Source organism: Ixodes scapularis, unplaced genomic scaffold (genome assembly GCF_016920785.2).
Source record: "Ixodes scapularis isolate PalLabHiFi unplaced genomic scaffold, ASM1692078v2 PGA_scaffold47__10_contigs__length_4178495, whole genome shotgun sequence".
Classification (NCBI taxonomy): Eukaryota; Metazoa; Arthropoda; class Arachnida; order Ixodida; family Ixodidae; genus Ixodes; species Ixodes scapularis.
In genome coordinates this window covers 486,220-503,376 of record NW_024609876.1, presented here as the reverse complement: position 1 = coordinate 503,376, position 17,157 = coordinate 486,220, and the positions used below count along the sequence as shown (strand labels likewise).

Here is a 17,157-nt window from a genome sequence, read left to right as displayed (position 1 = left end):
ACGTGGGGACGGCAACACCCGACGTCATTCAACCACGCTGACCGGTAGGCAGGGACCACCTATGGTTTTCCCACGGCCCTTGCTTTCAGGAGCGAGTGCTTCAGCTCATAAAGCAACTCCCGCCGTGCAAAAACATGGTTTCATTTCACATCACAACGGCATGGCTGGTACCCGGCACGCTAGCGTCAGAGCGTCCGCACACGCTTGCACCTATCCTTACAAAAATTTAAAAAAGACGCGAGACGAGACCTATACGAGACGAAAGTTTGAAACAAGCAACGAGGCAGGAAACGAGAGACTGAGGCCCGACAGCATTGGACGGCGGGAAAACCCATGCAAGACCAGATGGAGGATTGATGCAAAGTACTTCGTGTCGGGTGGCCGCTTGCGCCACTTAGCTCACGGTACTCAGTTTTGTTGCGGTTTTGAAAGGTGATCGAATTATCCATATTTCAGCAAAATGTAGCACGATGTATCAGGGCTAGCCCCTTGGCACAGTTTTGTGCAATTGGCGCAGCAATCACATCACTGTATTCGGGACACGTCTCCGGTCGGTGCGTCAACAGCATGTTTTCTTTGTTTGATTGACTTTTCTTATCTCCCTTCCTCCTCTGGAGCATAAATAAAGACCGTTACTGGTGTTAATGCAATGCTCTGCCGACGGTCCTTGGCTGTCCCAACGGCGCCGAAAGCTACGGCGGCCATTGCTCGGGACGCCACAACGGTCGCGCCTTTCTGCGAATGATTGGTCGCATGCGTGGAGTTAACATATCGTATTCGCACGAATATAACGCAAATTTTTTTTCAGAATTACGTGCTCCAAAACGCACCTCGCGTTAAATTCGGAATCGGATTCAACCGAGGGCGAAAGTCAAGAGAAAGCCAGAGAAGAAAGCCATCCCTCCCGCTGAGGAAGTTGGGGTGTGGCAGGGAATTTATTAGCTATCGGGCCACGTGAAGGGGCGAATAGAAAACATAAAAAACATTTTTATTGCTTTTGTGTTTGTACAACGCGCACACGCCACAAAACCCGCGCCATGCAGGCACTGGCCAGTTCAAGCCAAGCCAGGCCAAGTCGAGTCAACACAAGCCAAGCCAAGACCACCGACTGCATGACTGCATTTATGGCAATCGTGCAACACGAGGTCTTTGTTTATGCGGAGGGACCAGAACAAGAAGTGTGATCGTGTATCGGGTTCAGCAGTATTTTTTCTGCCTGCGCATTGTTTAGTTTCTGCTCCAGAGTGGTCTGGTGTTTGTGTGTTGTGCTTCTGCTTTGTGCCTTGCTTGGATTGTGGGCTACCGAGGAGCTCACGCCGAAGAGAAAGGAACTACCAGACAAGCCGTGCTGTGCTGCTGCTGATCTGCGTAGTCACCAAGTGGATTGTAAATGGAAGGACCTGAGCAGTCAGGATGAGTGCAGTCACAACACAAACTGATATTTCTTCTATTTCCATCGACTTCTCACTTCTGCTATGCCCCAAGTGCGAGAAATTGTTGCGGCCTCCGCTTGCGTTATAATAGTACTAATCATATTTTTGTAGCGTTAGCTACACTGGCCGAGGTCGAGCAGTTTCGCATGGCCCTCAGAATGAGCCGTACTCATTATGCAGAGCACGCGGCGGCGGCGGCTCATTATGAGAGCCACACGAAGCCGCCGCCGCCGCACCCACCTAGCCGGTCTGCGCATTCCAGAGGAGTGACGTCATAGCCGCGGCAGACGCACTGGCGCCGCCGCGTGCCCAGCTGTTCGCCTCCGTTGCGCAGTAGCCAAGTCTGACGCTGCACCAGAGCCGCTTGATAGCGCCTCTCATTTTGTATGCATAAGCTCACGCTACGTATATCCTGGCATAGCCGAGCTAAGCCACCGCAATTTTTTTTTCTTTTTAAGGGCTTCGAAACCTGCCCTCGCGTTATATTCGTGAAAATACGATAATAACCTAGAGGGAAAGGTTCTACACATTTTGGCAGCTTCAAAATGGCGGGGCATAGATGCGGACGTCCATGGTCCTGAGGAGACCACATCACTGACAGCACTTCGACATACGCAAAGAAGCAAGAAAACATCAATTCCAAGGTCTGCATCTAGTTTTTTTTTTCCAGCCTTAATCTGGGCAATAAGGCCGGCATCGTGCATTATAAGGAATAAAGTTGACGGGCACACAGGTAACTTCGACACGTCGCAGCAAAACGAACACGCCTAACCTATTGTCCGCTTCCTTTCTTCGCTTTTCCTTCGCTCTCTTTCTCGTGCTTCCTCTTGAAACTTTCCACATGGGAGCTAGACATACCGGTAGGAGACGCATTCGGAGATTGTGTCGTTGGTATCTGGGGTGGGAGCTTACCGCAGTATGGTGCCGATCTGGGGCAAGAAGATGGCGAAGAGGACGCACATGACCACCACCACCGCATTCAAGGCCATCACCTGCTTCAGCCTGCAACATGGCGTGGGAAGAAGCTGACTGTGTTGCACTCTATGCCGGCCAAAGTGCCAAATGGCACCACTTCCTCCACAACAAGTGGGTGCGGAAAGTGCAACCACAAGGTTACACTTACTGCACCCAGAGCTGCTAAATAAGCTCCACGATTAAGGGGAGACTTGGGTTTTGAAATAGTAAGACATTGCAATACCTTCTTTTTTTTCTTCTTTTCAATCACATATTTGGGTTGAATATAATCCAAAGTACGTGCTTGCAAAGTTTACATCTCTAATTCAATGTCTAAATATGAAAAAAACAAACGAAAAAAAACACGCGAATTATGACGCCTTAGCAGCCGGTATCGTGGATTTGAGACAAAAACTACCGTAAAAAACCAGGCAAGCGCCCACTCAAAATTTGGAGATAAACGCGAAAAAATAGGTGATGGGCGCTTGTCCGGTCATCCATATTACATATATAGTCGAATCTTGTGAAATCCAACTCTCTTAATTCAAACTTCTGGATAATTCAAACTAACATGCAGGTCCCATCCTATGCGTCTCTATAGGAAGCGAGCATGCCGGCCGTGTCGCGGCGGTCGCCTATTGTTCGCCGCGACCTAGCGGCAGCCGCCGCAGGAGCAACGGGGAGCAATGGCGACGAACAGCACGTCAGACAGTGTCCCCGTCGTGATTACGAAGGAATTTAAGGCAGTTACGAATTCGGAAAGTTCCTTCGGAAGCCGGTGCCGTCGGCGCAGAATCATCGCGAAGTAATTGCAACAAACACCACAGAGGACAGGGGGCGATTACGAATCCGGAAAACTTCTTCGGTAGCCGGTGCAGAATCATCGGGGGGAAGCAATGGCGATGAGCAGCACAGTGGACAGTGTTCCCGGGGTGATTACGACGGGGTTTAAGGCGGTTACGAATCTAGAAAGCTTTTTCCCTAGTACCAATATAAAGTAGGGAAAACTCCTTCGTGAATCTGGCGGCGTGTACGACGTGAAGGAGGTCCGTTTCGACGGACAAGTGGATGTCACGGAGCGCCGTACTCCGCTAACAAAATTAAGCGCGCCCGCAAAAAATGTAGTTGGCGTTGAGTGGACTGTGGTAATCATGTACGTTTATTTCTGAATCAACTTGACAATAACTGGGCGATTTTTTTCGCGCCGTTCCGCGATTCCCACTACTATCTTCCTGTAGGCTGATGGAAACATGCAAGTGTAGGCTTAGGTGGGCGACCGCACTCCGCTTCTCGATTCCGGTGAAGTATTTGCCGCATACTTTAGAGTATGCCGTCGGTGTCGATGCTGTTCCATCGTCGCTAGAATAGAAAGAAGTTAATTGTATTATTCGTCAGCACCTTAAACAAAGCGCGAACAGAAAGGTAAGAAACGCCACTAACCTGTATGGACGCACAAGTCGCACCTGCAAGTCGCGCAGTACTCCGCCTCGTACGGCCGTACAGCTTCGAAGGGGCGATGTAGTACGTCGTGCCGTGTGCGATCTTCGACGTACTGTTGCAGCCGACCACGCAGCAATTGTTGCGACTTTCTTGGTGCGGAATAGCCATCTCAGAAATTACAACGCTAACCCACCACAACGCACAACCAACGCAGCGACTGGCAGAAGCTCCCCGATGCGATGGACCCGTTTGCCGCTAGGGGCGCCCTGGTCGGGGCTTGAATTAGATGCGCACGGTTCCTATGGGAGGAAACTCCCGGTAATTGAAACCTTGCTTTTTTCAAACAAAGTTTTGGTCCCCCTCGAGTTTGATTTAACGAGATTTAACTGTAAATGTAGTGTGCATATTTTTTCAGGACTTACAAATTTGAGCATGGGCGCTTAGTGTGGAATGGGTGGATGCGCGGTACTCCACGGTAGTCAAACTCTGCGCCTGCGCCGATCTGCTCCTGCTCGTCTGATCACGGTCAATTCGGTCTTGTCTGAAAGCCGGTTCGCTTCCCTTCATCCCCATGCCTTTCATTGCCACAAATACCCGGGGAACGTCCACATTCCGCGGGTTTTCCGGGCCCCAGCAGCAATTGCTGATTGACTGACGTGATCCTTGATTTGCCTCAAAGCTGACCAAGCACATCAAGAAACATTGCTGAATTAGTAACCCAAATATTAGGCCAAGTATGTGTGTGTGTATACATATATATGTACCGTATTTACTCGCACAATGAACGCACTCGCGTAATGAACGCACCCCCCAAATCGGCTCTCAAAATTTCGACTTTTTTTTCACTCGCGTAATAAACGCACCCCCAACTCCAACGTCAAAATTTTGACCCCCTCCCCCCACGCACTGAAATGAACACACTTTTCTATCCTCGTGCAGCGAGGTCGCGAATGCATGGGCAGCGTGGGCGAGGCGTTAAAAAAATTCGCAAAGATCCAACAGAAGCAAGAAAAAAAAAACATGGAGAGGAGCTTTTTTTTTTGCTTTTTTTGCACAGCGCAGTCTGGATTTTGGGTTCGCGCGCCACTGCGCGGCGCGCAAGGAGGTAAGAAAGGAGCGGAGAAGCCCTCTAAGCAAACGAAACAGCTTGCGGAAGGCGGCAAGAAAAAAAAAAAAAAAGAACAACCCACTGAACTGAGAAAAAAAAAAAGAAAAAAGGAGCTTTTTCCTTTTTCTTTTTTTTTGCACAGCGCAGTTTGGTTACAGGGGTCGTGCATCGCGCGCGAGGAGATAAGAAAGATTAGCGGAGAGCCCTCGCCTAAGCAAACAAAACAGCTTGCGAAAGGCGACAAAAAAAACAACAAAAAACTAAAAAAAAAAAAGAAAAGTTTTTTTGTTTTTTTTTGCGCAGCTTAGTTTGGTTTTGGGGTCGGACGCCGCGCGCAAAGAGATAAGAAGTTACTTCGATTTTTCAGGATAAAAGGTCCGTTTATTATGCGAGTAAATACGGACGCAAAAATTTTACTTCGCGTAATGAACGCCCCCCCTCCCCAACTTTGCATCGATTTTTCGGAAAAAAAGTGCGTTCATTCTGCGAGTAAATACGGTATATATATAAACCAAGAAACATTGCTCAATTAGTAACCCGAATATTAGGCCAAGTATGTATATATATATATATATATATATATATATATAAACGAATATGTGCAGATGAATGAACCGTACTTAATCCAATGAATTAAAGAATCCAAGTTTTCAGGAACCCGCCGAAAGCCAAAAAATGGCTCCGCCATTTTTGGCTTTCGGCGGGTTCCTGAAAACTTGGATTCTTTAATTCATTGGATTAAGTACGGTTCATTCATCTGCACATATTCGTTTATATCCCCCTCGGAGACCACGTACGATGACGTGAAGTGCCCGTGTTGTATATATATATATATATATATATATATATATATATATATATATATATATATATATATATATATATATATATATATATCAGGGTGTCGAACCGGAACCGAACCGAAAACCGGAACCGAACCGGTATTTTTTATCCTGGCTCCGCCATTTTTTGGCTTTCGCCGGGTTCCTGAAAACTTGGATTCTTTAATTCATTGGATTAAGTACGGTTCATTCATCTGCACATATTCGTTTATATCCCCCTCGGAGACCACGTACGATGACGTGAAGTGCCCGTGTTGTGTATATATATATATATATATATCAGGGTGTCGAACCGGAACCGAACCGGTATTTTTTCCGGAACTGAACTCGAACCGTTATATTGTTATCGCGATGAACCCGAACCGGTATTTTTCCGGAACTGAACCCAAACCGTTATATTGTTATCGCGATGAACCCGAACCGGAACTGAACCGGAAAAAAAATAACGGTTACCGGCTCATGTCAAAACGGTTCGGCCACGCGCTGTTGACAATGAATGTGCTATCAATGCCATTTGTTTTTTAAAGGCCGTCAACTGACACACACCTCGCTTACATATTTTTCTTCTCCACTCAGTCTTAGGAATATAAACGCTGCACCCATGAATCTTGACAAACGCTGCATCCATGAATCTTGACATAGGAACCAGTATTGCGCTGATCGCGGCTTGCACGGAAGAAAGAGAATTGGAAGGCTGTGCAAAAAATAAAAAATCGCGTCACGGGATTTCATTTTCCTACAATCTCGTAAATCCTAAATGCTGCTGTGTGCTCATTTCATAACACGTTTCTAGAACGCGCAAGTTCTTGAAGCTTGCTTCCATGGGAATGAGAAAAGAAAAGGCTGTGGAGTTTGATAATAATGCATCCGGTTTCGTATAGGCACTTGAAGCTAACATATTTGTGAGACAGCGAACTCTTCTATTTTAATATTTATCCTATTCCGTCCTTCTGGCGTTGCGTTCGGTGAAGTGTTTTTCATATTCCGTATCTTGTCTAATTAAAACTTCTTTAAGGGTCTAATTTGAGTTACCGAAGGCTAGTTCAAATAAAGAAAGCTATATTTTCTCCCCACTGTTCCTTCAATTGCTTACACGCCGAGGTGGCGGGATAGTTAACGAGTTCTACTTGTAAGTGGGTTTGTAAGGAGGTCGCGGATTTTACAGCTACTGCGTCGGACCCAATTAGATGAAGTCCGAATGCGTAAACGTCGGTGAGGTAACCTTTGAGTGCACATAAAGAAACCATTCCTGGTAGAAATCCCTGAGCCTTACACTACGATGTATTCCGTTTCGTATGTGCAAGCAGTTGCACGGTGTCAGATGAATGCTTTGGTGCCTCACTCCAGAACCCACGCAGCAGAACGAAAGAAATGCTCGGCATACTCAGTTTCTTAGACTTCTAGCTCAACTTGCAAGCCTGCCTGCCTGCCAGTGACTTCATGGCACTGAAAAGTGCGGGTATATTTGAATGCTAGTTTTGGCATCCCCCTCATTAACCTATTTCATAATAACCACATATTCTGAATTTTGCGATACTAGATACCAAACCGTAAAGGCCAAGGATTCAGAAAAGATAGTTAGTTGGGGTAGCTAAGAACAACACTGGAGTAGCCCTTTAAAGGGGTCAATTAAAGAAATTTTAGTTAATGGTTCATGACTATCCCAAGGTCTACACCATTTCTTTCCAAAAAGTGTAGTACTACCGTATTTACTCGATTCTAAGCACCCCCTTTTTTTTCACACCCACGATGTTCAAAGAGGGGGGGGGGTGTTTAGATTCGGAACATGCTTACATTCGCATGCAAACTTTTTTCGGGTGTTTATGTTTGAAAGTCAAGGGGGAGGGGTGCTTAGAATTGCAAAAATATGGTAATAATGCGAAAGCGTTAACTGTCCCATGGACCAAACCGACGTCATCAGCTTTGAAACCACGCCAAGCGTTGGCCAAATGGCACCTAAAATCCCCTTTCCCAAGAGAAGCCGATTTCCGATGGATTATGCTCCCATTGGCTGGCGTGCGTCATCACGGAACAAGGCTCCCATTGGCTCTTGTGTGGCATAGTTCCAAAAAAAAGCCACCAGAGAAACCTTCTCCATGGTGGCATAGCACACGCAGCGGCCTGGCTGCTCGTAAGAGCGGTGCGGTGGTGCGGACCTGGCGGCAGAGCCTGCTTGGGCAAACTACAGGGAGGGTGCACAGCTGAACTCAGCACAGCGCGGCCACTTCACGAGCGTGCAGACTCGGCCATCCGCTGGGGAAATGTGGCCGTCCACACGACTACGCCGCAGACGAACTAAGGGAGTGGAAGAACGACATTCATGCTTTCACATTCACAACTCATAGGAAGTACCTAGGTGCCCTCGAACTTGTTTTTTTTAATCAATGCATTTGCAGTTTTTTAGAAGCCACAAAAAATGGGTATCACATTCCTTTTCTATTTTTATTATTGTGTGTGTGCCTTCGATGACCCACGACTTTGATTATATTTGGTGGTTGTGTCTAAACCGTAGAAAACGGCATGGGACCACGGAGAAGAGAGTGAGCGCGACTCAAACCGACCATTTCTCAATCGGCGGTTTTTGGGAGGGAAAAAAAACAAATTTCGACCTGCGAATTCTTTCCTGGGTGGTTGAGCTCTCATCTGTTATGTACAAATAAAAACCTTGGCAAGCATAAATATTCTGTCAGTGTTCCTTTAAGGTAGAAACATTTTTGGGTCTGGTAACAGGGTCACCAAGAATAATGGGAGGAAGAAAAGAGTGTCATTGGGGCCTACCCTGGGTAGACAAGGCGGTAGACCCAGTGCATGAACTGCACCCTGAGCAGGTAGGTGATCATGGGGAACAGGGTGGTGTACTGGACCAGCAGGAAGATGCGCGTCACAAAGGCCATCACATTGTGGTTGCTGAAGTTGTTCAGAAGGTTCTGCAAGGAAGGCAGACGAAATGCAGCTGCCCAACTGTTGCCAAAACAGCATCCAAAACGCTTTTGCCAAGGTGCCCAGCAAGCGTCTTTGACTGGGGTGTTTGGGGTCCTAGGCCACCCAAAGAGGTCCTGAAGTGGCAACAAACTATGTCATAGAAGCCAGAGCGTCATGCTGTTAGCCGTCATAATCCCAGATAATAGCATAAAGTCCCAAGGAAAAAAAAAAAATTGGCTGCAGAAATTACTTTTGTTGGTTGTCAATGTATCGCAATACCATTTGTCATGATGCAGCTGACTGAATACGACGACGCAAAATTTTAGAAAAATATTTATTTTATGAATGGCTTACGATGCAATCATTCCATCAGCGTGACTGCCCCACTTCGAAATTGAGTGATTGCTTAGTCTCTGAGTAATCTTTTAATCTTCTGCCCTTGTGTAATCGTCTAATTTTCAAGCTGTTTCCCCACCATCATTGCAGTTTTGTGTGCATGTCTTGTCCTCTGTGCGTGCACCATATTATGGAGTCATCACCCACCCCCCTGCCGCCTGAAATTCATAAAAAGAGGGGGTTAGCCATGTCTCAGTGGATAAGCACAACAAGTTTAGAAAAATATTTTAAAAACTTTCAGCCTTTCCACTCTGGTGAAGAAGGAAGACCAGCGAAGCTGTACTATCTTGGGACTTCTTGGAAGACCTCGAGGACGCCGCCTAGAGGACGTCCAGGACGACCTCAAGAACGACGTCTAGGACGACTTCTAAGACGACCTCAGGGACGACGTCTATGATGATTTCAAGGGCAACGCCTAGGACGACCTCAGGGACAATGTCTGGGACGACCTCAAGGATGACGTCTAAGACGACTTCAAGGACGACTTCTAGGACAACGTCTAGGACAGGGGTCTCAAACATGCGGCCCGTGACTCGCTTGGACAAGGTCCGCCGGCCCAACCGGCTCATGTCCCGGTTCCCATGCCTCGAGCACTAGAACCGGCATTCGCCATAGTGATCTCATCTCGTCGATTACTTTTCGATCGAAAAGTAGCTCTGCTCTTTTAACTAGAGGTGTGCGAATATCAAAATCTTTCGAAGCGAATCGAATCGAATAATAAAGGTTACGAATCGAATCGAATCGAATATTTTCGAATACGAATAGTAGTTTCAAATAAGGATATATTTGAAAACAAATATTTTCTATTTGATGTGAATTAAACAAGAATGCTTAATAAAAAAACACAACTGGAATTTTTTTTTCAACAAACGTTTATGAAAAGGTTACTTTTATTGCAATAAGAAAAATGTCCCACATGTGACTGTTAAAAAAAACAGATGAAGAAAGATCAGTCACTAAAATACCATTCCTTGAGTGAGGTTAGAGAACGTAAATAAAAGTGCAAAAGCGAAGGCGGGTCGGCAAGCCACAACGCAGTCGGAGATCGCATCGCGGACGAAAGGAGGCACTTGAGCGTAAACGCAAGTACAGAAGCGGTGGCGAGTCCGCAAGCCGCAATACGAAGTCGATGATTGCGTCTCTACTTTGTGCGATCTCTTTTTACGCTCGTGAACGCAACCACGTGAACGTAAACGGAAGTACACAAGCGGAGGCGGGTCGACAGGCCACAGCAGAGTTTCAGATTGCGCGATCGCGCTGCGCAACCGCACTGACTATGCACCATCTCTTTCCGTGTGCAATAGTTCTGTCCATAGAGGGCGCCACAAAGATGCAATAATTTAAGAATATGTTTTTTTTTGTTTGTTTGTTTTTTGGCGGGGGGAGGAAGTCTCATTTTTATCATTGAAAACGGGTAGAAATAAATAACAAACGGAATACTGGCAAACTGATAAACCGGAAAATCAAGCGGAAAATAACACAAGCCAGATATCACCGATAGCCGAGGTGAGCTATAAATCCATATCCGAATCCATAGCACCTTGGCTACTGTAGTCACTGTAGCAGGTACGAAATCACGAAAATATGGTTGTGCTATGAATGTGGACAGGAACGTATACAAGACGTCTCGGGCGCACGCCCGAAACATCGTGCGGTCCGTCGCGACGATGCATGTGCCGTTGCAAACCGTAGTCCTTCATCCTATCTATCGCAGCGTTTGCACCACGACCACTTAGCCAACTCTGCAATCCGGACATCACGGCAAGCAAAGGACAGATCGCGCTACCGCGTGCAAATAACTTTCCAATCCTTCCTACAAAGAGAAAAAAAAAGATACTTAGGTTGGTTGTGTAGGTTTGCCAAGCTCGAAACCATACTGCGCAGTCCAAAAACAAAACAGAGAACTCGACCGCAAGTTGACACTAATCAATGAGTTCCGCGTTATTCGTAGTTCTCGAAGTATTCGAAGAACTCGAATAGTTCGAACAGCGAAAGGGCGAAGCGAATCGAATCGAATAGCAAGCATTATTCGCGAAGTATTCGAAGTTTCGAATATTCGCACACCCCTACTTTTAACGTATTCTAATAGTTTAGACTTATCTGTGTTCATTTGCCCTCTGTTTCGCTTTAATTCTTGCCTCCCAGGTTTTTGTAATGTACAACAATTCCGCTGCAAGCGCAAGCTCTTTGTTGAAGAATGAATCTCGGCTGTGCAAACTTTCAATCAGCAGGAGCAACTGCCATAGATAAAGCCCCCTACAAGCTCAAAATTTTTGCCTATAAAAAAAGAGGAAAAAAAAAAGGTTATTATTTAAAGACAAGTGCGTGTTCAAAGTGTTGTAATGAAAATCTCCAGGAAAGCAATAACTGTAAAGATTTCTTTTTAGAGTAACGTTGAGCTTGTTGAGCAACGGGAGCAACGGACTACTTGCTCTCTTGTCCTATTAAAAATGGCAGAACGTTGGCAGGGCGGTGTCATTTTAATTCCTTTATCACATCGGGTCACGCCCAAAAGTAGTCATATAAACAAATCCAATCTAAAGATGTGACTGCAAAACTGTAACTTTACAAGAAGCATAGAGCACGAGGTCTCTTCTCTTTCAAATCTTTCATTGGGAGTTGACAACCTTTTAACAATGTACCCAGCTGTCAATTGCATCAAAGAAAGCGAAGGGTAGATAGCCAGAAATTCCAGCCAGTACTGAACGAAGCACGTTGTGCAAAGAGACAACAGCCACTCACGTCTTCGATGCAGTGCTTGGCAAGCGGGAAGGAGATGTAGAAAGGAACGGCGATCAAGAGGTATGTCGTGATGACGAGGCCAAATGCCACGGAGAGGTCCCTTGCCTGCAGAAGGAAAGGTTTAAAAACCGATTTACACTAATATCCGGTAAGGGCACACACCCAAAATGAAGAGATAAATGGTAAAAAATCTGAGGTGGGCTATGTTTAGGGATGAGATAACAAACTTTTAGTTTTCTATCTCATCCTTAAGTGAGACTCGAGTGTGATCATATGCACAATGTTTTCATTTTGGCATTACGAATATTTTTTTAAAAAACCTCGAAAGCTGCACTAATGCGGTCTGTACAGGCGAGGTTTATTGCAAAAGAGAAATAATACATGGGGGTTAATCGTTACGATAAGTCAGATAATTAACCAAAATGTGTCGATTAACTTTTTAGTAAGTGAAAATAAACATGGTTTCAATTAGAAACTTGATAGGCGTCATTGAACACCACCAAAAAATAGCCAACTGTAGAAAAATTTTGAGGACGTGCGAAGCACGGTAATGGCCTAAAGTTACCATTCGTGCAATGCTGGCAGTGCGAAAACACGAACGATAAGAGATGGACAAACCGCACGGGCGCATCCATGTCAGCGGCCTTAATTAACACAAGACCTTAGAGCAGTGGTTCTCAAATGGGGGTCCGCGGACCCTTTGGGCTCCGCGAGGCCCGCCCCCATCAGTCAAGCCCGGAAATAAAAGTTGTTTTTTCTCAGATTCAGAAGAAACGTTCCAATTTTCGGGTGCGTTTTCTCATGTATACGTCAATAAGTGAAGTTTACTTCACACTAGCCCTTAGTTATATTCTTTTATTAAATCACTATCATAATTAACCTATAATTTCCTTTCCCCTCACCACTATTGGGGTCCTACATCATCTCTGCCGATCCAGAGGTGGTCCGCGAAACATCAATGGCTGAGAGCCACTGCCTTAGGGCACCACCACAATTCCTGCGTGCCAGAGTCTTTCTGAAATTTATTTACTTAGTAGTGCTTTTCGAGGATGTTCAGCAGGTTTCTGGTTGGAACCCTATCTTTATCTTCAATGATTAAAAAATTAGTTAACAAACATGAGCTAATTAACCGAATTATTGTGACGATTATTCCCCTAATGTCTCCCTGGCCCTATGACCCACCTGCACAGCCGCATTTGTCTAGCTTTCACGGAATTTTTAAAACAAATTTATAAAGCTCTAGAAAAACACACCATATACAGTATAGACCACTCACAACGTAACCGCTTATAGTGCAGGACCAATATAACGCGGCTTTTTTAAACCACCGGTTCGCCTCCTATAGAACTCCATGTAATTACATACCGCTTAAAATGCAGGCGTGCGAAGGGAAATACCAGTTATAGTGCGGATTTCGGAACAGCCCGGCGACCACGCCGACTGACCGACGCAGAGAGCACGCTTCCCTGTGCGACACTAGATAACGGCGCGAGCCGCAAGCGGCACTCGCGGATCAAGGATGTTGCTCGAAGAAGTGGGGAGAAGCGAAGAGAGAGGCTTCAGTTGCCAAAGCGCCGAAGGGACGCACGCACGTGTCGTTCACGTGCGTGCATCCCTCCGCTGCATTGAAAACGTTGGAAACAACCGCAACGACAGTCCAATCGCAGTTCGAGGAGAAGTGTTCGCACGCGTTGCATGCCGGTCACGGGCCGGCCGGCCAGCTGCTTCTATCCGCAGACATGGCGTCGGTTTTGATCGTCGACGTAGACTGCGTGGTAGAAGCTCATCGTTCCGCGTAAAAGCGCTATCCTTGACTGTGAATTTTCGTTGTGTGTCGCTATGATAACCCAGAACGTACTAGAAGGGAAGATCCACCTACTCGTGCGGCGATGTTGTGGCAGCACTTTCAAGACGGCAGAAACGCCCGTGTGGTCGTGTTTGTTTACTTCGACTACAGTGGTGCTTTCTAAGCATTTGTGTTTTCGAACATTGCCCGGATTTCTTATTTGGAGCATTTCATGCCTGTGCTCAAGTTGAAGGTATTACGGGCGCGTACCGTATAAAGGATGCGAATTTTCACGCGTTTTCATCGCCGGAGAAAAGTGATTAGGGTTAGCAATCCTGAACGCTCGCAACGTCCGTCCGCAACCCGCGGCGCCGTTAAAAGGCTGTGCCAGGCAAAAGTCGCTCATTTCTTTCAAAATGTGTGACACACTTGAGAGAGAAGTGTACTAGTCTGGTGAAATAAAGACTTTCCTCAAACTAACCTTTATTTTTCATCTAACATAAAATAAATTCTTTTACAAAGGTAAGTTGTCTGATGGCATGCATTTTGGCCTGAAAAATTGATGTTTTGGTTATAGCGCGGCACCGCTTATAGTGTGAATTTTCGCGACTCCCGCGACATACGTTATATGCGGTCTACACTGTACCATATTATGGTATTATATAATAATATAATATGGTATTCATAGTATTATATAGTAACACCACTAACACCCCATATACCAGATATCATTATTAACGTGTTCCAAACTTGGGAATTCTTCAAATTATACGATGAGCGCCTGATTTGACTGAAAAAGTGCCTATGTCCAGATTAATTCAGTTTCCAGTAAAGTAGGGTGGGTGGTCCTCCGGCATTTTCCGGTATATATTTTTGTTTCTCACTTATAGCGCTCTTGGGTGGTCCTCTGGCATTTTCCGGTATATATTTTTGTTTCTCACTTATAGCGCTCTCGTGGAAGTGTACATATAAAAAATGACCGCATCTCCACGTGGTGAATGATCTTGATTGGGGCGAAGCTCTGGTGGAGCAGATGATACTGATTTTATTGTTCATAGATAGTGCTGATGGTGCTGATTTTTATTGCTCATAGGTAGTGCTGAGTTTCGGGTTGCATTTCGACTTCATTATTACTGCTTTACGGTCGGTGAAATGCAGAGTCAGTGGTTCTTCTAGCGGATCAGCTTGGATCCGCTAGAAGTTGTGGGAACGCATCTCCACCGCTTAAGTCAACGGTCCATGTCAGAAAGAGAATGTGTGGTATGAAACATGGTTATATAAGCATTTGAGCATTTGACCGCAGCGCCCTCTCATTTATAAAAGTTGAGCCAATGCATGCAAAGTTTAACGCGATTATATACGCATTTGACCGCAGCGCCCTCTCCTGTATAGACGTTGAGCGGCTACATGCAACGTTCCATCCATGACAAAACCCCAGCTCTTGAGTTACTAACCCATCTCAGAGCCCCCTACCTGTCCCGCAGTCGTGGCCGAGTGGTTAAGGTGATGGACTAGAAATCCATTGGGGTCTCCCTGCACAGGTTCGAATCCTGTCGACTGCGCAAACATTTTTTCTTATGTGAGCACGGGCGCTGGCCGGACGGACGGATGAACAAGGCTAGACTTTAAGGAGCTTCGCCCCTAAAAGTCCAGTGTGGTTGGTTTGGAGCAATTTACATTTACTTATAAGCACTCGCTTCGAGACACATCGTAATACTAACTTGTCCTTGGTTTTTAACAAGTTACACCCTTGAGCCAGCTTGAACGCCGCCTTATACTTTTGTAATGCTGTTATTTTTCGAAGTGCTGGTGTGCCACTGTCGTGACTAGCTTCTGCACTCATGACACATTCTCGAGTTCTAGCGGCTGGAAAAAAAATCCACAAAACTTCCATCTGCACCACTTTGTCTTTCAAGGTATTTGCGCAACAACCATTCCATTTTTGACTGAAAAATATTCTTTCCAGAAACAAATATTGCTTTGAAATCAAACTCCACAATTCACAAGTGCCTTCGAAAAGGTTCGCCATAACAAACCTCGATTACTAGCTATCTAATGTCTTTTATATTGGATTCAAAATATCAAATCAATATTTTACATACATTTTTCCGCACATGTGATTGATTAAGCAGAGTAAGCAGGGAACGCCGACAAGGCAGCCCCATTCTCATTGTCTTCTTCATTTTTTTATGTCAATACCAATACCAATCTTCTCCCAAGGATGCGCGGGAAGTGATATGACATGCAGAGGAGCCGGAGATGTCTTTGCAGACTTGCCTGCTGTCTGGCAGGTCAGACAACCTCGAACTGCGTGTTCCACTTTGGCATCCATGGCTGGCCACCAATACCACTATCTCAACCTTTGTTTTGTTCGTACTATTCCCAAGTGTGAGTCGTGACCCAGGGCGATGACCTTGGTAGTCATCGTAGATGGGACAACAACCCGTTCTCCACGTAGAAGTAAGCCACTCACCTCTGAAAGCTCAGATCGCACTTGGTAGAATGGTAAAAATTCAGTACCTAGTTTACCTTTCAATGGCCATGTTGTAGAAAGAAAATGCTTAACTTTTTTTAATCACCGCATCTGCAGATGTTGCAATCTGGATGTCCTCCTTGGAGATAGGATGTTGAGTTATGACCGAAATAACTTCCTCATCCAGATTATCAGGTGATGTGGCAGGTAATCGTAGTCGGGAAAGAGCATCTGCGATGACGTTGTCCTCAACCTTCTTGTAGCACACAGCAAAGTTATAGTTCAGCAGACGAGCTGTCCATCGAGCGATTCTGAGTGGACGGTGACCCGTGCTTTGAGAACTCAATAAGGTGGTAAGTGCTTGATGGTCCGTGTAGAGGGTGAATGGTCTTCCCAAAGGTACACATGCCAATGTTCTAGTGCCCAAACAGATGCGAGGGCTTCTCGTTCTCCAACAGAGTATTTGCGTTCTGCTGGTGAAAGCATTCGTGAAGCATATGCAACGGTTCCAAGGTTGGATCCGCTAGGTTGCTGGAGGACAGCGCCAATTCCGTATCCAGATGCATCTGTAGTAACAAGTACTGGCAATTCTGGATTGAACACGGAGAGTGCTTTGCAGTTGGAGATCAGCACTTTAATCCTCTCGAAGCACAGCTACGGTTCGTTTGTCCACACGAATGCCTTCTCCCCATGCAGTAGATCTCTCAGCGGTTCAACTTCGTTCGCGTAATTACGAAGAAATCTTGAGTAGTATCCTGCAAGTCCTAAAAAGGAGCGCAGGGAATGAAGATACGTTGGCATAGGTGCGTCTTGTATAGCTTTGACGCTCGCTTGCAGAGGAGTTATACCTTCTGGAGCGACAGTATGTCTAGCGAACGTCAAACTTGGGACTCCAAAGACATATTTGTCATTGAGTTTTAGGGCAATTCCAGAGATGCGCTGCAAAACCTTCAGCAGGTTCTTTGCATGGTCATCTGTGTCAGAACCGAAGATGATGATGTCGTCGAGATAGCGAAGGACACCACTACATCCGTGAAATATGTCAGACATCATCTTCTGGA

General features: G+C 45.8%; 1 protein-coding gene across 1 annotated transcript in view; it reads right to left on the bottom strand.

The window, feature by feature from the left end:
* LOC120849016 (sodium-coupled neutral amino acid transporter 9) overlaps positions 1 to 17,157 on the bottom strand; it is a 45,709-nt gene that overhangs the window by 3,250 nt on the left and 25,302 nt on the right. Inside the window, exons 11-13 of the mRNA XM_040221104.2 lie at positions 11,838 to 11,942; positions 8,556 to 8,704; positions 2,346 to 2,435 (exon numbers count right to left, since the gene is read on the bottom strand). Of these exons, the coding sequence (XP_040077038.1) occupies positions 2,346 to 2,435; positions 8,556 to 8,704; positions 11,838 to 11,942 (344 nt within the window). The remainder of the gene's footprint in view (positions 1 to 2,345; positions 2,436 to 8,555; positions 8,705 to 11,837; positions 11,943 to 17,157) is intronic.